Source organism: Eurytemora carolleeae, unplaced genomic scaffold (assembly GCF_000591075.1).
Source record: "Eurytemora carolleeae unplaced genomic scaffold, Eaff_2.0 scaffold244, whole genome shotgun sequence".
In the NCBI taxonomy this organism is placed as follows: domain Eukaryota; kingdom Metazoa; phylum Arthropoda; class Copepoda; order Calanoida; family Temoridae; genus Eurytemora; species Eurytemora carolleeae.
Genome location: NW_019396165.1, coordinates 9265 through 30839, shown reverse-complemented (window position 1 = coordinate 30839; position 21575 = coordinate 9265). Strand labels below are relative to the sequence as shown.

The 21575-nt window shown below is 32.3% G+C and overlaps 1 protein-coding gene and 1 pseudogene across 1 annotated transcript; one reads left to right on the top strand and one right to left on the bottom strand.

Moving 5' to 3' along the window:
* Positions 1-41: 41 nt before the first annotated feature.
* LOC111696938 (tubulin alpha chain-like) lies at positions 42-15037 on the top strand (annotated as a pseudogene).
* LOC111696939 (bifunctional protein GlmU) lies at positions 15034-21031 on the bottom strand. The gene is made up of 5 exons (XM_023466752.1): positions 20907-21031; positions 17175-17271; positions 16178-16265; positions 15837-15875; positions 15034-15241 (listed from the first exon to the last, which is right to left on the bottom strand). Exons 1-5 carry the CDS (start codon positions 21002-21004, stop codon positions 15120-15122), a joined length of 444 nt encoding a protein of 147 aa, XP_023322520.1. The 5' UTR covers positions 21005-21031; the 3' UTR covers positions 15034-15119.
* Positions 21032-21575: the final 544 nt, after the last annotated feature.

The following is a 21575-nucleotide window of genomic DNA, read 5'->3' as shown; positions in this document are numbered from 1 at the left end:
TTTAAACACATTTACAAAATTTCTCTTTTGGTTTCAGAAAATAAACTACTTTCTTTCCTCTGAATAATTCGCTTTAGCAGGTTAGCTGAAGAAGATCTTGAGAAATTTCGTGGAATCAATTCTTTCTTTTTATAGGATGGTAAGTTAGTAAGGGTTTTCTTCCAAAAAGAATATATTAGATCATCCATTAAAGACAATCGGAAATGAAAATGGAGTTTAAAAATCAGTATTTTTGTAGTTAAATATTGTTCTGTTCTGCCATGTGCAGCAGCTTATGTTTATCTGGGAAACAGTTTTGATAAAAAAATTTTACAGAAATAATAGCAACGTTAAATTTATTAATTTTTTAAATCTCCGTTCTAATAAATGAAAACTTCTTTAATTTCCTTTTTTATCATAATGTGCAAAAAACAAAATCGTCAATTACTTTTTAATTCTCATGCATTCACAAAAAAGTTTTTTGAAACCATCCAACTATAAAAATGTGTTTTTTTTATGAGTAAAATAAAACCCTATGACGATTGAGAATGCTGTAAATGACGGTTTGATTATGTTTGAACAATGGAATAATCAACCCGAACCAAACAATGCTTGCACTTATTTCGGCAAACACCAAATTTAGGACTTATTTCTTTGAAAAATATTCCAAACTAAAAAATTCGATTTCTTTTTTTTAGCTGGAATATTGACATTCATATGCAAATGCATCATTAAAAATGACCCCAATCGCTTTTTCTACTTTTTTGTTTTGTTAAGAAATAATCTAATCCATGCTAAGTAAAGAAAAGAGTTTTATACAAATAGTTAACATATCTAAGAAACTAATCCAATCTTCTAGTCCCTAAATCTTTGCAACCTGTTGGTGTAAACCTTAGATATTTCAAACTTAGATGATTTAATTCAACAGAGGAAATATTTGAAATATCAAAGGTCATACGACACTGGGGTGAAAAGATATTGAGATTAGAAAATCATTGTGACAAAGAACTCGACTCCTTTAAAACTAATTTCTTTGAAACACATTCCAAATTTAATGAAATGCATTTATTTTATTGGATAGAATACTCACATATTACTCTACATCATTCATAAAAAGCATTCTGAGCTTTTTTCTGCTTGTTTTAAATATAATCTTATCCAAGCTGAGAAACTTTGAAAAGAGTCTTATACACAATTCAACATTAATATATACAAGTTCTATATTAGTTTTTTATTTGGTTTTCTGAATCTTTTAGTTTAAAAGTGCAGTCTTGTAATAACTATAATTGTTATAAATTGAGTGTCTAAGTTTTGAATAACACATTAACATTGTATTTATTTAAGCAAAGCATAGAAAGTTAGAGAGAAAGCCTTTGAAAATGATAAAAATAATGAATTGAAATTTAGTTTAATTTCATGGAATTTTTCCTTCATTAAGATAGATTAAAAGATGCTTATCCGTTAGAACAAAAATCAAGAATCCAGGTTTCAAATTCAAAATATATCTTCTATTAAGAAAATGAGGGTTACAACATGTATAACCCAAAGAAGAGGAGGTCCCACTCTCCAATCTTGGCTAGCTTTGTATAGCTATGTAATACACGGAATGATGAGACTGTAAAGACGACATCAAACTTTTAAATAAAACAATTCGAGAGTTAAACTAAGTCATCCGCCTTAACCATAGTCTTTTATGAGCTTTTGTATTATTAAGCAAAGAAAAAACCGAGTTCACAGTCTAGCCATGTAGACATGTATAAATTTAGTACAGTTGAGTATCATCCTTTGTGCGTAACCCTGTAATACACGACACACGTTGTACGTAAAGATGTGCTGAATACAGTGTTTAAAATATGTACATATTTTTAGAGAGAGGTTATTAGTGTACACATTGGCCAAGCTGGAGTACAGATAGGGAATGCAGCCTGGGAGCTCTTCTGTTTAGAGCACGGTAAAACCGGTTTTCTGTTTAGAGTACGGTATAACTGGTTTTCTGTTTAAACCACGGTAAAACAGTTTTTTGTATAAACCACGGTAAGCCAGTTTTCCGTTTAAAGTAAGCATGGTAAACTCGTTTTCTGTAAAGAGCTTGCATGGTAAACCAGGTTTCTGTATAGAGCATACATGGTAAACAAGTTTTCTGTTCAGAGCATCAATGGTAAACCGGCTTTCTGTTCAGAGAATGCATGGTAAACTAGTTTTCTGTTCAGAGTATGCATGGTTAACCAGTTTTCTGTTTAGAGCATGCATAGTAAACCAGTTTTCTTGTTAGAGCATGCATAGTAAACCAGTTTTCTGGTTAGAGTATGCATGGTAAACCAGTTTTCTGGTTAGTGCATGTATGGTAACCCAGGTTTCTGTTTAGAACATGCATGGTTAACCAGTTTTCTGTTAAGAGCATGCATGGTAAACCAGGTTTATGTTTAGAGCATGCATAAAAAAACAAGTTTTCTGTTTAAAGCATGCAAGGTGAACCAGTTTTCTGGATAGAGCATGCATAGAAAACCAGCTTTCTGGTTAGAGCATGAATGGTTAACTAGTTTTCTGTTTATGGCATGCATGTTCAACCAGTTTTCTGTCTAGAGCATGCAAGTTAAACCAGTTTTCTTTTAAGAGCATGCAAGGTAAACCAGGTTTCTGTTCAGAGCATACATGGTAAACCAGTTTTCTGTTCAGAACATGCATGGTAAACCAGTTTTCTGGTAAAAGCATGCAAGGTAAACCAGCTTTCTGGTTAGAGCATGCAGGGTGAACCAGATTTCTGGTTTGAGCATGCATGGTAAACCAGGTTCTGTTTTATCACGGTAACCCAGTTTTCTGTTTATAGCACGGGGAACCAGTTTTCTGTTTAACACGTGGTAAAACCAGTTTACTGATGAGAGCACAGTAAGCCACAGTTTACGGAGCAAGATAACCAAGTTTAATTTTTAAAAAAAAGATAAAGAAAAAATATTCTTGTAGATTAATATTGAATTATTAAAATGTGTTTCTAGTTTTTTCTATTTAATACATTTTCATCACATATATTATTAAAGGTATTTATCCAGACGGAATGATGCCCTCGGATGATTCTGTAGGAAAAGTCTTGATATGAATATATTTGCATAAAATATGCGTGCCAATTAAAACACTTCGTTTAATTTGGCATTAATTTTGTTAATTCCCAACCTTGAGCTTGTTGTTGGTTGAGGCTTTTCATGATGATTATCCGCAAGCAAAACGGCCAAAATACCTATAAATACTATGAAACTTCGTTATTTTTTATTTGAAATTTTAATTTTTCACATCGTAGAACCAGCTGTGTTTCATTATGTAAACGATAAACTATATATAAGTTGATAATATCATTGAGACTTTTTAACCCCAGGGATCAGTGATGATTCATTCAATACTTTCTTCTCCGAGACAAGTGGGGGGAAACATGTACCCAGGTAGAACAAAATGTAAACAAAGAGTCTTCAAAAAAAAGTGTACTGCAAAATGTTTAAAATATTTGTGTGAAAAAAGTTACCACTGCTTTATCATTTCCACCGCGTATTTCATATCGCGTACATGCGTCAGACTAATAAATTAATTTTTAAAAAAATGGTTGAAAATATAGATAATTTCCTTATTTTTTGAATCGATCGGATCCATATTTTTTGTGGCAACTCATATGGTTGGGGGAAGATTTACGGCTTGTCGAAATTTAAAAAATTGAATTTATTAATTTAACCAAGAATGTAAGGCAAGGAAACTCAATTGCGGTTGTGTATACTCTGTGTACATATTGAACCAGTTCTCTCTGGGCGGAATTTGTAAACAATAATAGATGCATCAGTGTTCATTTAGTATCCGAGGAGGTTAAAAGCATTAAATTTTGATAATTTTGATAATTCACATAATAGTTTCCTATGACCAGAATATTTCATTGATTTTTTATGTGAATGATGGATCCCCCATGTCAGGCTTCGACATCCGTCTTGTGTTTACATTATCGCCCAGAGACAGTACACTGCAGTACTAAAGATGTGTACACTTCTGAAATGACTTTCCTTGCCTTACATCCTTGAATTTAACAAAGAATATGCATTATGCAATATTGATATAAATATGCAAAGATATAAAATTGTTCGATTAGTATAAAAACTTGTCATTGTAGATAATAATGTGTTGAAAGTAGTAAATAATTGTTTTTAAACAGAATATATTGGGTTATTGATAAACTTGACACGTCATTGTAATTTAATGAAGTCTTTATTTTCATTAATATTTTTAATATATATTTTATGGCGCTTTGCGCATATCATCTATTTCATTTGTAAACATATCCTCTTTGTGTACATTGTAAAAAAAATTCGCGGAATTTATAACAAAATTTCGCGGATTTTAAAAATTTTCAAAAATCAAACGTTGTTAGAGGCAAATTTTTGAGAATTCGATTATCCATAAACCTTCCCTGGGGTCATGTGAGTAGCCACACAAAATTTAGGCCCAATCGGTTCAGCTGTTTTGACGTTTATTGGATACAGACAAACATGACAAAGGAGTCTTTGCCAAAAACTTAATTTTCTATTCTCTATATCTTTGCACCTGATGGTGTAAACCTTAAGTATTTCAAACTTTGATTATTTGATCCAAAAGAATGTATTGTTTGAAGTATCTGAGGTCTACGCCATTGGGTTTTTTTTAATATTTTCTATTAATATTTGCATACCCAGGGCTATTATGGTGGACCTAGAAGAAACTGTCATTGATGAGGTAAAAAATATAATTATTTTTCGGGATTAATTAATCGTCTAATTATAAATTTAATGGACTGTTAAAGGGACTGTAAGCATAATTCATGTGACCCTCCATGCAAAGATGGTAATTCCGAATAACAACTTGTTATCAGTGTTTATAATTTTCAAATTATTTTCAATTATATAATTATTTTCAATTGTGGGTTCTCTACTAAAGTACTTATGCATTTCTACTGAAGGAAAACAGGAATCAAAAGAACTAAACACTTTAATACCATAAAACCGTAATTATCTTCCACAGGGTACCGTTGTGAATCGGGCATTGCTATCTTTGAATGGAGGGTCACTATTAATAATTTTTGAAAAAAGACTAAAGTTTTCTATTCTTTAGGAATTATTGGCGTAAAATATATTTTCTTAAAAAATAAAATCATAAAAAATGTTGAATATCTTCAAAGTTTCTTAGCAAAACTTATCTGTGATTGTCATATTTATTTACGGTCTCATCCTTTGTTGGTAACTCTGCAATAGTGAAAAATAATCAGATTTGCTGGCGTTCTCGTCCTGAAATTGGGACTGTCTTCGAAATTTCAAACTGAACATCTTGTAAAAATATTGAAGGGTTTGATTGAACAAACAGTAAAATATGTAATTATGCACATCTATATTTTCTCAAGGTTTCCGAGCCAAATTTTACAACAAAGAACAGAATACAAATGATCCAAATAGAAAAGGGTGGAAGGGAATATCAGGATTAATTCATATAACTATTATTAATCATGTTGACAATGTTGAAATGATTCTTTAAAATGTCTCTTATATAGCATTAAAAAGCGTATATTTTATTAGCCGGATTCTTTTTGTTAAGATAAAAACAGGGACCTACAAACAGCTGTTTCATCCTGATCAGTTGATTACTGGAAAGGAGGTATAGTCTAAATAATAAAAGAATAAATTGCGGAAATAAATTCATTAAATGTTATAGGATGCAGCTAATAACTATGCACGAGGTCACTACACCATAGGGAAGGAACAAATTCAGCTTACTGTTGATAAAATCAGGAAGATGACAGACCAATGCGGGGGATTACAGGTAGAACCAATTAGAGTTTAGTACAATAGATGGCAACGTAGAATTTGTTCAGCTATAGTACAGCTGTATGCTTACGTCACAAGTGTCAACAGTTTGATGTGCCCGACAAAATTATTAAAAATAGTGATAAATTTAGAATAAATTGCTTACCTTGCAGTAAAATAAGTACAATTTTATGTTTTCTTTATTTTCTGTTTTTACACTTTATTATTTAATCTTGGAAAACAAGTCAACTAATGTGAACAAATTTCGTTTTCCTTCTTTTATTTGACACTTGTGACGTCGTGTATAACTAGTCCATTTCTCTGTCGCCACCTATTGTACTTGATAATCTATTTGGTAAAGAACAATAAATAATGCCGCGTATGTGTTATAGGATACATTTTCGGTAGATTCTGTTCTCATTTAATGGATAGATATTTTCTGTTCTCGTTTTCAGGAAATTTTCTGATCTAATTTTTAGGAAATATTCTGTTCTTATTTTATAGATATGTTCTGTTCTCATTTTCAGGATATTTTCTTTTCTAATTTTCAGGGATTTCTGGTTTTTCATGCTTTTGGTGGAGGGACTGGATCAGGGTTCACGTCTCTCCTCATGGATAGACTCTCAGCTGATTATCCGAAGAAATCCAAGTTAGAGTTTGCTATATATCCAGCTCCGCAGGTTTACTTCATTTTTATTATTAAATGTATTTCAATGGATACCAGAGTACTATAAGTGTGTCTCTGAGAGAATAGAACTACACTTGCCACTAAATCTAACTTACAAATCTCTTGATCTTTTTAACCTGATGCAGATTGTGCAAAACCTTTGATATTTCAAAATTTTATTTTTTGATGCGGTAGAATTCACAGTTAGAAATTTCCTAGGGTCTAAGACATCAGTTTTCAAAAACATTTTAGATTGTTAGAGTTTGTCAAATTGACTTATAGTTTATAGTATGCCTTAGCGCTATTTAGATATAATTCAATTCCCCTTGGTTTCCTGTGATCGCATTCGCAATCCGTGACAAGAATAACTAAAATTGAAGATTCAAGCTTTGATATTTCAAACTGAGATTATTTGGTGTAACATAAATCATAGTTTGAAAAATCAGAGGTCTACGGCACGGGGTTAGAAAGGTAAAAGGATTATTTAGAATATCAGAGTTCGTGGCAAAAACTTTTTTTATTATTTTTATTTTTCAAAATAATTTTACCTCTGGTCATTTCTGGGAAAAAAAACAACCAGTTTTATTAAAATTGTCTACTAATTAAGTCTAGAGCCACAAAACCAGTTTTATTAAAATTGTCTATACTAATTAAGTCTAGAGCCACAAAACCAGTTTTATTAAAATTGTATACTAACTATGTCTACAGCCACAAAACCAGTTTTATTAAAATTGTATACTAATTAAGTCTAGAGCCACAAAACCAGTTTTATGAAAATTGTCTATACTAATTAAGTCTAGAGCCACAAAACCAGTTTTATTAAAATTGTCTATACTAATTAAGTCTAGAGCCACAAAACCAGTTTTATTAAAATTTTCTATACTAATTAAGTCTAGAGCCACAAAACCAGTTTTATTAAAATTGTCTATACTAATTAAGTCTAGAGCCACAAAACCAGTTTTATTAAAATTTTCTATACTAATTAAGTCTAGAGCTACAAAACCAGTTTTATTAAAATTGTCTATACTAATTAAGTCTAGAGCACAAAACCAGTTTTATAAAAATTGTCTATTCTAATAAAGTCTAGAGCCACAAAACCAGTTTTATTAAAATTGTCTAAACTAATTAAGTCTAGAGCCACAAAACCAGTTTTATTAAAATTGTCTAAACTAATCAAGTCTAGAGCCATAAAAACAGTTTTATTAAAGGAATTGAGTCTTTGTCACAAACTACGATTTTCTAATCACTATATCTTTGTAATCCAATGCCGTATACCTTAGATATTTCAAACTATGAATTCTGTTAAATGAAAAAATCTAAATTTGAAATATCAAAGGTTTACACCATCAGGTGGAAAAAATATAGATATTAGAAAATCAGAGATAATTTCAAAGACTCAATTCCTTTGTCTACTAATTAAGACTAGAGCCTCAAATAATATTTTTTTACGATCGTTTGATTAGATGGCTCCGGCAATAGTGGAACCATACAATGCTATCCTAGCAACTCATACAAGCCTAGAGTCTGTAGATGTTTGCTTTCTAGTTGATAATCAGGTCATTTCTTTAATGGACAATACGTTAAATTCTCATCAATTCAAAACCTTTTATATTTTTATTTTATTTTATAAAATGAGACAGACACCTCTCTATGGACTTCTGCTCCATTAACAAAATTTTATTTTATTTTAGTTTATAATCTTACTGTATGTATTAGTAAATCTATTGATCCAAGTTATTTTGTTTAAAATTTTGAAATGCAACTAAACAAGTTTACCTTTCTTGCTCTTGGGTGTACTTGGGTGTAATATGAAAACAGAAAAGGTTCGAGTTCACAAAACCTTCCCAATAATTCTTCCTTATGATATGCTAAGATTAAAATCAGTATACAAGGGTCAGATTTCAACGCGACAAGTATCAGTGATAGAATTTACCAATGTCGACTGCAGTCGAGGGGATTTTAAAATATTTTAAGCTTTTTTAAAGGGAGTGTTCGCGAAAAATGAAAGGTGGTATAGGCTTAATGCGATAAAAAAGCGCTTTTGATCGCTTCTAATCTTACTTCCATCTGTTGCGTCTATAAGGAGAAAATTGTTAAAAACGACTAATACCGAAGAACGTAGTATCCATACAAATTCAGAAAGATGCAACATACGACTTAGACCGTAAAAAAATCTATTTAGTTTCAAACAAATCATTCAGATATTACACCCTATCGTCATCGATTATCTTTCGCCACATTTGTATATAGTTGATTTTTCATAATATGTTTTTATTTTATTTTTTAAAATAACATTTAGCTTCCAACTTGTTTTCGAACATTCCTGGAAAATATGAAAATGTCGTCTTCATTACTAAAAATCCTCGAAACAGGAATAAATGTTTTTATAAGTAACCATCAGATCATTACTATTAAAACATATTATGAAAAATCAAATATATACAAATGGGGCGAAAGATAATCGATGACGATAGGGTGTAATATCTGAATGATTTGTTTGAAATTAAATAGATTTTTTTACGGTCTAAGTCGTATGTTGCATCTTTCTGAATTTGTATGGATACTACGTTCTTCGGTATTAGCCGATTTTAACAATTTTCTCCTTATAGACGCAACAGATAGAAGTAAGATTAGTAGCAATCAAAAGCGCTTTTTTATCGCATTAAGCCTATACCCCCTTTCATTTTTCGCGAACACTCCATTTAATAATATGAAATTACACAATCAAATGCATTTTATTTCAATTTAGTTTAATTGCTTCTTATATTAATTGAAAAAACAATATCCGAAATGTATCCACCCCAAAATTGTTTTGATATCCTAGCATCGATTTTATGTTTAATGTTAAATATTTTCCTTTTTGTTGGAGGTTTTAATCGTTTTATTTATTTATTGTTCAAATACAAAGTGTTTACTGAACATGCGATTAGTTTTTAAGGACTATCTTCATAATTCTTTGTTAGAGGCATTTCTCCATATGGTATTGTTTATGTGTATTTTTATATTTACTAGAAATTCAAGGCGCTTCGCGCCCTTCTTTCTAGCCTTAGAGGGCGCGTCGCGCCCATCTCCTAAATTAATTGTGAACATGTTCTCTGTGTGTAAATCGTAAAACAAAACAAAAATAATTCGCGGATTTTCACAAAAAATTTCGCGGATTTTCAAAATTTTAAAAAATTCAAAACTACGAATTAATCTAATTTACCTAGGAAATCTAACCCATTAAGGAATAACTTAATTAATAATGAATAACATTTGAAAGTTGTAATTGTGGATACCGAGATCAAGCGTTTTAGATTAGCGCTATAATCACACAAAGATTTGACTTACAATGACGTAAACCATTGATGTTTCCAGCTTTGAATATTTCATCTATTTCCAACTTTAACTATTTGAACTAGAAGAATTCGTAGACTGAAATAACTAAGGTTTACGTCACTAGGTTGCAAAGATATAGTAATTAGAAAATAAGAGTTTGAGGAAAGTAATCAGTTTCTTTCTCTAGGTTGTCTCATCTGTTACTGCATCGCTAAGGAATCAACACGTGACACTATGTTTAATTTTGTTTTTGTAATTCATTTCATTTTCTCTTTAAAGATTTAGTTTCAAGTATAATATTGAAAAAAGCATGCAGTTTTAAGTTCTTTAAACTTCAATCTTATATATTTAGCTTGTCTGTATCCAATAAAAGGCAAAACGGCCAAACCGATCGGGACCAAATTGGTGCAATAAAAAAAGGAAAAATACGCCGATTCACAAAAGCTATAACTGTTACTACAAAAAAGCGACATGAAAGAAATGAATAAAACAAATCATGATTCTTGACGATTGGTACCCCATGTTGGATTAGGTTTGAGGGAGCTCTTAATGTAGATCTGGGAGAATTCCAGCACAATCTGGTTCCTTATCCCAGGTAACAGGGGTGGACGATGTCCCAGGTAAAAATAGTGGAGATCATGTCTGTGGTCATATGCTCTATGTAATTCACTCAATACGTTACTCGATCTTACTTACTTAGTTTAAACCATCCATCCAGGACAGACTGAATTCCTAGGCCACATGCAATGGTCCAAAGGTTTGGAAGCTCTCACGCACAAATCGATGAGAAATTTGTTAATTAATTACCATTAAAAAAATAAAACTAAAAACAAATGCTTTGGAGTTCTTAAATTACATACAGTGATAACCAGAGAACTGTAGACGACATTAAAGTTATAATGAAGTGCATTTGTGTTGTTATAAAGCAAATAGCTTTATTAGAAATTATTAAATTATTTATAATTAGTGAAATGAGTCTGTTTGCATTGCACATTTGCTTTGTCTCATTCTCATTGGACTATTAAAGGTCATTGAGTGCATGGAGGGGAGGAATGCCAGCCACAACAATTTCTCGTCCGAGTCACATTCACATAATTTTCTTGTCCCATGGCCACCTCGGAATCCTCGTCCTTCGATTATGATGTGTTTTAAAGTTTCCAATTCTCGAAGATAAAACTATTTTTTTAATCTGGTCACGTTAGGGTATAAAATATGGATAGACTATGTAATGATTATATCATGTTGGAATCTTCAAACCCATGAGAATGAACTCTAACTTTATTTAGGTAAAATTTAAATCTCTTCTGCCTCCATATAATGGGTAACCTTCATGATAAAAAATAAATAGCAAATTTGGCATACCTCTGCCTATCATTTTCCCCAGAAAACCACCCGCGAAAACTCTATGGTTTTCAACATAATTAACAAAAAAGATTAAAGTTATATAAACTCGGAATTATTTGCGGCATTCTACGATCACAACAGGAATATCTGAAAATGCGCGTAAAAAAAAATAACATTTTTAAGGACATTAAACTTGAAAACTTTAATACAATTGAATTTTTTTTACAAAAATTCAATATTTCATTCATGCCCTAACGTGGCCCGATTCTTAAAAAATTGTTTCATTATGGAGGATTAGACACATTAAAGAAATATTTTGGAAGGACGAGGATTTTGAGGTGGCTCGGAAGAGAAAATGAAGGGAATGTGGCTCGGACGAGAAAATGTGGTGGTTGGTCTTCCTCCCTTTGTGCATGACGTAGGAGAGCTATTGTCAGAGCGCCATAAATTAATGAAATCGTAAATAAAACTTCTTTTTCAGAATACACTTCCCTTTGGTCACCTACGCTCCTATAACATCTGCATCCAAGGTAACAAAAAAATGTTAGAATCTAAAATTTAAAAAAAAATCTTGCGCTGTTTTCCAGGCCTTTCATGAGCGGTCTACTGTTGATGATATAACTACTGCTTGTTTTGAGCCCGGTAGCCAGATGGTAAAATGTGATCCAAGAAATGGAAAATATATGGCAATATGTCTGCTATATAGAGGAGATGTAGTTCCCAGGTATACTACAGCTTCTAATATACTGCTCTTCTACTACAGTGAAACCCTTAATAACGAATACATCGAAAGAATTCATCAAATGTCGTATTCTTCACTTTCTGATAATGGAATGTTGCAGATATTTAGTTTTTTAATTAAATGATTATTTGGAACTCTTTAAAACTGTTTCCGCGTATTCATGGCTATTTATTTATTTTCTCAAATACTGAAATTTACGTAACATAGTATAAAACTCAGTGAAAAATTGTCAAGACGACATTTGATAAATTCTTCCGATGTATTCGTTATTAAGGGTTTCGCTGTACTATTGAACAAATTAGAGAGAAGTGGTTGAACTTATGCAGCGTAGCTCAACTACTTTTCGCTATTCGCTAAATTTGGTATTATTAGGTATAAAATTTATACCTATGCAAGAGAAGAAAAAGACCCATTAAAAAAACTCCAACTCCAAAAATTAGTATTTAGGTACAACAAGATCAAATAATCAAATCAATATTATGGAAGATATTGTCGTTCATCTAGGTTCAAAAGTGTTTGATTCTGATAATTCCTATGTTTTCTTGCTGTGTAAATGCGCAACTCACTTTCGTAGGAAACCACAATTGGAAATAATCAGTTTTTAACATCTTTGCATGGAGAGTCACTTGAAATTACGCTTACAGTCCCTTTATTATGAACATTTTAGAGTCAACCCTTTTTTTTAATTTTAAAAAATAATTTATTCATCAATGATAAATATCTATGCCATCAGGACTATTCAAACCTTTTTATATAATTGTTTCGCCTTTCTAACATTTAAAGGATTTAAATATCAAAATAGATATTTATTTATAATATTTTCAAATAACTTTCAAGACATCTATATATAAATTTGGCTTGTCTGTTTGTCTGTTTGTCTGCCTGTTTGTATCCAATAAACGTCAAAACAGCTGAGCCGATCGGGCCCAAATTTTTTGTGGGACATCTAGGGACCCCAGGGAAGGTTTATGAATGATTGAAATTTTAAAAATTTGTGTTTAAGAGGTTTTTAAGTTTGAAAAAAATTTAAATTTTTGAAAATCCGCGAATTTTCTTTTAAAAATCCGCAAAACTTTTTTCATCTTTGTTTTGAAATGTAAACAATTCGAACATGTTCCTAATTTAAATAGAAGATGGGCGCGAAGCGCCCTAAAAGCCTAGAAAGAAGGGCGCAAAGCGCCTTGAATTTCTAGTCTATATATAAATTTGGCTTGTCTGTCTGTTTGTTTGTATGTTTGTCTGTCTGTTTGTATCCAATAAACGTCAAAACGGCTGAACCGATCAGGCCCAAATTTTTTGTGGGACATCTAGGGACCCCAAGGAAGGTTTATGAATAATTGAAATATTAAATATTTGTCTCCATCAAAATTCGATCTTCATTCTAAGGTAATATTTAGGTTGGGATAAACTACTAGCCTCCTACTGTAGTACCAGGAGGAGACCTGGCTAAGGTATTTTAGAAACTAATCTAATCTAAGCACAAAAATAAAAACAAAAATTTTGTTAGAAAAAAATCAACGAGGTAATAGTGTATAGTGATGATGGACGCTATCCTTTACTAATTTTATAGGCCATAAACTATACTGAGAGCGTACTGCATATTTGTTTATTATAAGTTGATTCAGGCCTATTGTATATCAATATTAGTAGACAGTTGTAGTACAGTACAGCTAACTGAGCACACGGGTAGAGAACTATCATCCCCCCTGGAAAAAATCTATTTTTACTATAAGCAATAGAGAACTTGGCATCCTCAACATGTCTGTCCTAGTGTAAGGGTTTACTTATAGAGAAGATGCACACAGAGGATGGGGGGAAGGGAGAGGGGAGAAGAACCTGAGGGGGGGGGGAGAATTCGGACATGAAATCCATACGAAACAAGAAATTATAATCAAAATTTGGGAAGTCGAATGGTGAAATTTAGAAACGAACAATGAAAATTAATAGAAGCAAACATTATATTATGCAGTTTTGTCAATACCGGGAGAAGCTAAAAAAGCCTACCCGACTATGCTTAAGCTAATACAAAAATGTACACAGTAAAGAGAAGAGGACGCAAAGTAAGAACAAAGTAAGAAGAAAGTAAGACCTAGGAAAAATAAGGATAAAAGATAAATGATGGAAAGTTGGATAGAAAAGTGAAATAACGAAAAACAACAATTTATTGAAATAAAAAGATAAAAATATCTTTTATCCCGTAGGTGCAAAGAGCAGTATGTTCTTTGACCAACACTACAGCAGTATGTGAGGCGTGGGCACGGTTGGATCACAAGTTTGATCTCATGTACGCAAAGCGCGCTTTTGTCTTCTGGTAAGCGCGCAGCGAAAAAAAATTAGTATTAGTAAAAACATAAAATACAGGTACAGAGTTACCCACAATAGATGAGACTTCTGAGACAACTGTACGGAATATATTTTTTATTTTTTTTTCGTACATTCATAGACAGAACATTAAACGCGACCTTCAATTAGATACTTTCACAGAGTATCAGGTCGTCATTTAGGTCATCATTGTGGGAAAACCCTGTAAGATTTTTTTTCTAAATTTTTTTTTTCTGAAAAAAAATAATCTGAAAAATATAAAGTTTGATCTAATTTCTATGTAGATGTTGATTTTGGTTTATGAACCTTAAATATAATTTTCCTAATTTAAATATTTGGCACATATTAGGTATGTAGGAGAGGGTATGGAGGAGGGGGAGTTCTCTGAAGCAAGAGAAGACCTGGCTGCTCTAGGAACCATTCTAGCAAACATTTATCATTTAAGATTACAAAACTTTAACCTTCAAAACTTCTGAAAAGCTCAATTTCCTTCTTCAAATATTCTAGCTGATGCTAATTTAAGACACAACAAAATTCAGTTTTAATAAATGGAAAAGTTAAAGATAAAAACGGACAAATTTGGTCAAAATTAACTTTTACAACAAATTTATCGCTTATAGATTAATTTTAATTTAGAGTTATGATGTATCCGCCTTTCGTCTAACTGCATATTTCATTAAAAAGCTAAACTGATTTGATTGTATAGAGCTTGATTATAAAGAGGTTGCTGAAGACAGTCCTGACTATGACTATGAGGATTATGATGATCGTCAATAAAGACGACATTGACCAGAAGAAAAATTATTTTTAATCTGCGGATTAAAATTATCGTTATGAGTTAATGATTATTGATTATAATGATTGGGGAAAATGCTTTATTTGACAAAAAAATTTATTATGAAACTTAATTGTTCGTCGATTTTATCTTTTTTTGAGAGTTTCCCGATTATTCCCTTTTTACTACGCTGAGTTCATCGAACCCTGTTCTTTCGTCGAATGTCCTGTTGAAGACGACATCTGAACACTCCCCTATCATTATCTCAGCTGTCGTAAAAACGACAAGATTTCCTAAAGAAAAAGACAATTTAGTTTTTTTTTGGTTTCAAAACAATAAACTAAATGCTAAGGTCTCTTTAAATATGAATTTAAAAATGTTAAAATAGGACTTCAGTCGATTTGCCACAAACTAAAAATTTTACATCTCTATATCTTTGCAACCTGATTGTGTATTTTAAACTTAGATAACCTGATCTAACAGAGTTCTAGTTTGAACTATTTAAGGTTTATGACATTGGGTTGCAAGGATATAGGGCTTAGAAAATCAGAATTTGTGACAAAGACTCAATATCTTTGAAAGTGAAAATAAAATTAGAATTGTGTTATTTAAATAATGTTTTTATGATACATGAATGTATCATTATCTTTCAATGAATAATTAATAACCAATAAATAAAACATATGTAGATAGTTGATTGAAATATACATACTTTTTAATTCCTAATAATATTCTTTAATTTCTTTGTAAAATTAATATAAAAGACAGAGGTAATTCCATCTTTATAAGACCAAAATATTGAAAAGTATTATATATACAGTATTTTGAAAGAGAGGAGGTTTGAATACATATATTATTGAAAAAAATATCAGATTATTTAAAGATTACCCATAACATGACCACTAACGGTAGATCCATCCTCTCTTCCTAAAATTCAAAAATAAATATAAGATATAAATTTTCCAAAAATATGTATGCTTTATCTCCATGCAATTTCTGATAAAAGGTGTGATTCTTTATTTATTTTGAAAGATGCTTTAATAGCGGTGGGTATTTTTCTCCTTTGAAAATTCGTTTTAAAAATCAAAAAAATAGAATTTTTCAAAAGAGTTACGATTTCAATATATAATCTTAAAACTTGATAAAACAAATCTCCGAGTTTGAGTTCACATACTGTTGGTTATTTGAAACCAATTTTGAGAGTTGAAAATATTTGGATAAAAAATTACCAAGAACAATATGAAGATGACCTCCTGCTCCTAGGGTTCCAACCAGGGAGCAAATCTCCATCTTTTCTTCAAGATCAACCTTACTTTCCTGAACACAACTTTGAGTAAGATCTATCCTACTATCCTAGAGATAACCTGGAGTGAGATCTATCCTACTATCCTAAACATAACCTGGAGTAAGATAAATCCTTCTATCCTTAACATAACCTGGAGTAAGATCTATCCTACTATCCTAAACATAACCTGGACTAAGATCAATCCTACTATCCTAAGCATAACCTGGAGGAGGATCCACCCTACTCTTCTAAACATAACCTGAAGTAAAGTCAACCTTACTATCCTAAACATAACCTGGAGTAAGATCAATCCTACTATCCTAAACATAACCTGGAGTAAGATCAATCTTACTATCCTAAGCATAACCTGGAGTAGGATCAATCCTACTATCCTAAACATAACCTGAAGTAAGATCAATCCTAATATCCTAGACATAACCTGGGAGTAGGATCAATCCTACTCTTCTAAACATAACCTGAAGTAAGGTCAACATTACTATCCTAAACATAACGTGGAGTACGATCAATATTACTATCATAAACATAACCTGAAGTAAAGTCAACCTTACTATCCTAAACATAACGTGGAGTACGATCAATCTTTCTATCCTAAACATAACCTGGAGTAAGATCAATCCTAATATCCTAAACATAACCTGGAGTAAGATCAATCCTAATATCCTAAACATAACCTGGAGTAAGGTCAACCTTACTATCCTAAACATAACCTGAAGTAAGAGTCTATCTACTATTCTAACATAACCTGGAGTAAGAATAATCCATACTATCTACTTTACTTCTGAAGTTCAACTAATGCTCGCTATTCATTAATTCCGACCTCTGTAAAAGATCATCCTAGCTAGTAGAAAAAGAATAGTTAAAATAGTTAATATAAAGCAAATAATCATTAAAAATCAGAATATTTAAATCTATATTTTTACCGCTGTAGGTTGAGCTGCATATCTGATTGAAGCTTTAGTTACGCTTCCTACGCAGGTCATGATAAAGGGAGCCTTCAGATCATTCTCCATGGCATACCTGTACACAGAGTTTAAATATCTTACATTAAAGGGACTGTCATGGTAAATTTAAGTGACCCTCCATTTTAGGAAGGGCATAGATACCCTTTAAACCTTTGATCTGATCATTAATGTGGAAAGTATCAGCATTTTTCTACCTTAAAAAAATGTTAATTTCCGACAATTTCCTACACTGTTTCCGTAACAAAAATATGCACAGTGAAACCAGGATTGAAAATAATCCACTTTTAGAGTTAAAGATAAGAAAAATCTTTGTCGTTTCTAAATTGTAGATTTTTGGAATGTGGTTAACATTTTTTGGAAAGCTGATTAAAATATTTTACATTTCTTGTCATCTAAAGTGACGTTAATTTTCAAATTTTTATATATACTAGGCTTTTTGGGGCGCTTTACGCCCATCTTCTTTTTCAATTGTGAACATTTTCTCGTTGTTTACATTGTAGAACAAAAACAACAACAAAAATTTCGCGGATTTCATAAAAAAATTTCGTGAATTTTCAATAATTTCAAAAATCAAATTTTCTAAGAGGCAATTAAATTTGTGAAAATTCGATCATCCATAAATCTTCCCTGGGGTTACAAGAGGTCCACAAAAAATTTAGGCCCGATAGGTTAAGCTATTTTTAATTTTGACGTTTATTGGTTACCAAACAAACAAACAGACAGAAAGATAGACAGACAAACAAGCAAAGTATATATATAGAAGTTTGGACACACATAAATCCCAAGACGACCATATTAAAGTTTTACTGCTAGATTATTAAAAATGATTATTTTAAACAAAAGGTACAGAACATTTGACACAAACTCAATTTTCAAATCCCTATTTATTTGTAGCATAAAGTTGAAGACTAATAATTTTTCCAACTGTGAATTATGTAAATTCAAATAGTCAAAATTTGAAATATTAAAGGTTTACACATATCAGGTTCTGAAGATGTAAGGATTGACGTAAGTGTTCTGTTGCTTTTACTTATTCATGTAAAAATATCCGGAGTGGATACATTAATTCAATTTACATTTGGTCAACCTTACATTTGGTCAATTTACATTTGGTCAACCTTACATTTGGTTAATTTACATTTGGTCAACCTTACATTTCGTCAACCTTACATTTCGTCAATTTACATTTGGTCAATCTTACATTTCGCCAATTACTACATTTGGGCAGTTTACATTTCGTCAATTTACATTTGGTCAATTTACATTTAGTCAACCTTACATTTCGTCAATTTACATTTGGTCAACCTTACATTTCGTCAATTTACATTTGGTCAGCTTACATTTCGTTAATTTACATTTGGCCAACCTTACATTTCGCCAATTACTACATTTGGACAGTTTACATTTCGTCAATTTACGTTTGGTCAACCTTAATTACATTTGGGCAATTTACATTTCGTCAATTTGACACTTCGTCAATAAATACATTTCGTCAACTGTGACAATGGCCTAAAATTTGGTCAACTTTCATGTTTGAAAGCATGATTCCCATCTTGAGAATCAGCATAAAAAATCCGCGAATATTGGCACACAAATTTTGCAACAACTTAAGATTTCAGTTAGTTCTCAGATTCAACATGGAAAACTGGGCTCAGGCTAATTTCATCTTGTCCAGCAGGAAAAAGAACATTTTGGTAGATCGTCAGAACTTTGGGCACAAGTTTAAACGTGAGAGTGAGACTGGTGTGCAAATTCTTGGTTTGTAGGCTGCGTGATTCACTGGGATATACTGCAACTGCTTCCACGATAGAGAGAAATGATGCTACATTTATCAAAATCGTTAAGAATATTCACAATCGCTAAAGTAAGTCGGTTGAAAGGAGAGTTAAAATGGCGGAGCAGGAGGCCGTTAAAAATGTAGAGGAACCCGACCCTATCCTGCAGAGCAGTAATGGCGGAGCTGGCCAACACCCTCCAGACCGATTAAATGGCAACAGTATTATCCATGTCGAGGATGAGCACCATCGAACAATGGATTTATAGAGCAATGTATGCACATTGATCATATCTAAAAAGAAAGAACACTTCATAAAAACCTTAATAAGAAAATATTAGAACTGTATTCCAGGAAGAAGGAAACTGGTGAAGCCAAATTGCCTACCTCTGCTGATGACATTCTCAACATGATTGACCAGAACAAACATTTAGACTCTGGAGAACTATTTTTGCTTCGAGCTGAGTGTGTTCCAGCTGATTCTGATCATGTAGTCCTAATATTCATGCCTGACTTTGGCAGAAATATACTGAAAAACTCTGAAACCTTTTCAACTGTGCCACGGGACTTCTCACAGATCTATGTAGTATTTGCATCATCTCATGATAAGCTGTTCCCCCTGTTCTATTAAGACAGTGTATATAAGAGTATGCATTAGAAACCTTGAAACTTGAGCTGCAGTATACTTCTCGCACAATAAACATTGACTTTGAGCAGGCTGTGATTAAGTCTGTTAAGTCTAAATTGCCTGTAACAGAAGTTGGCGGTTGCAATTTCCATTGGAAGAACAACGTTTTTACCAATGTTGGTGACAAAGGGTGTTTGAACCTCTTTGATGAAAATGAGTTTTTTCAGGTTCTACTAGATCCGATTTACACTTTATGCATGGTTCCGCCAGATGATGTGGTTTATGCCTTTGAGTCATTTATTTAAGATAAACTGGCTGACCATGAGGACTATGAATATGTTTTGAATTTCATTAGCTACCTTGAGAATACCTACATTGGCAAATTTAATAGGAGAGGAGAGCGCAGACCACCTTTGTTTCCCATTCCAATATGAGACATTTATCAGTCAATTCTAGCCCAGAGCAACACCACAAATAATGGAGTTGAGTCATGGAACTGTAGATGGAACAACACGATTGGAACTAAATATAATTTGTGAAGAATCATCAATGGAGTGGAGTCATTAAATGGTAGATAGAAAAACACGATTAGAACTAAATATAATTTGTGAAGAATCGTCAATGGCTTCAAGAAAGAGGACAGCTTGGCAAGAACTAAACTGCAGGAAGTGGTTGCAGAGCGTTACATTGATCCAAATCCCAGCCGGCCAGGTCGCAGGAGTTTAAGACAGGAAGGTTCACAGATATCTCTCCAAAACTATACTCGAGCTAGCTGCAAAGAGTTCATGTTTGGTCTCAGAGGAGACTAAACTACTGGGAAGTCTGTTGTCTGTCAGTTTTATATGTACAATTGTACCATATACGATATCTAAATATATATGTATGAACGTAGACACCCTGTTATCAAAGTTGACCAAAGGAATTGAGTTTTTGCCACAAACTCACATTTCAATCCTTATATCTTCACAATCTGATTGTGTAAACCTTTGATATCTCAGACTTAGACTAATTGATACAACAAAATTCATAGTTTAAAATATCAAAAGTCTACGACATCGGGTTCCAAAACTCCTGGGTTAGAAAATCGGAGTTTGTGGCAAAAACTCAGTTCCTTTATATGTGTTTGTATCAGTTGACCAGATGTAGTTGGATGAAATGTATCAGCTGATGTTTTGTAACAGTTGACCAATCTTAGTAATTGACCAAATGTAAATTGACCAAATGTAGTAATTGACCAAATGTACCCATTCCAAATATCCAAATACAAAACAAAGATTTAAGGACCGACCTGAGGAGAGATGACTTAATCTCCTCTCCTGGAACTAGGCGGAGAGAATGTACCCGAAGAGAACTGGGTAGTCCAGCAATTCGTCCTGCTCCGCTCATTCTGTATCTGAAACCAGGAGATAACTAGCTTATTAATTCATCCTACTTCATTCATTCTTTAATTGAAACTAGAAGAGAACTAAGATATCCTATCAATTCATCCTTTAATTGAAACCAGAAGAGAACTGAGATATCCTATCAATTCAACCTCTAACTGAAATCAGAAGAGAATTAAAGTTATCCGATCAATTCATCCTCTTACTGAAACCAGAAGAGAACTAAGTTATCCGATCAATTCATCCTCTAACTGAAACCAGAAGAGAACTAAGTTATCCGATCAATTCATCCTCTAATTAAAACCAGAAGAGAACTAAGATATCCGATCAATTCATCCTCTAATTGAAACCAGAAGAGAACTAAGATATCCGATCAATTCATCCTCTGATAGAAACTAGGAGAAATTAAGATATCCAATCAATTCATCCTTTAATTGAAACTAGGAGAGAATTAAGATATCCGATCAATTCATCCTCTAATTGAAACCAGAAGAGAACTAAGATATCCGATCAATTCATCCTTTAATTGAAACCAGAAGAGAACTAAGATATCCGATCAATTCATCCTTTAATTG

Coding starts and splice junctions, on each gene's coding strand:
- LOC111696939 (XM_023466752.1), bottom strand. CDS start 21,004: ATGAGCGGAGCAGGACGAATTGCTGGACTACCCAGTTCTCTTCGGGTA. Junction 15,876..16,177: donor TCATCTTCATATTGTTCTTG/GTAATTTTTTAT, acceptor TTTGAATTTTAG/GAAGAGAGGATGGATCTACC. Junction 15,242..15,836: donor CGTTAGTGGTCATGTTATGG/GTAATCTTTAAA, acceptor CTTTTTCTTTAG/GAAATCTTGTCGTTTTTACG.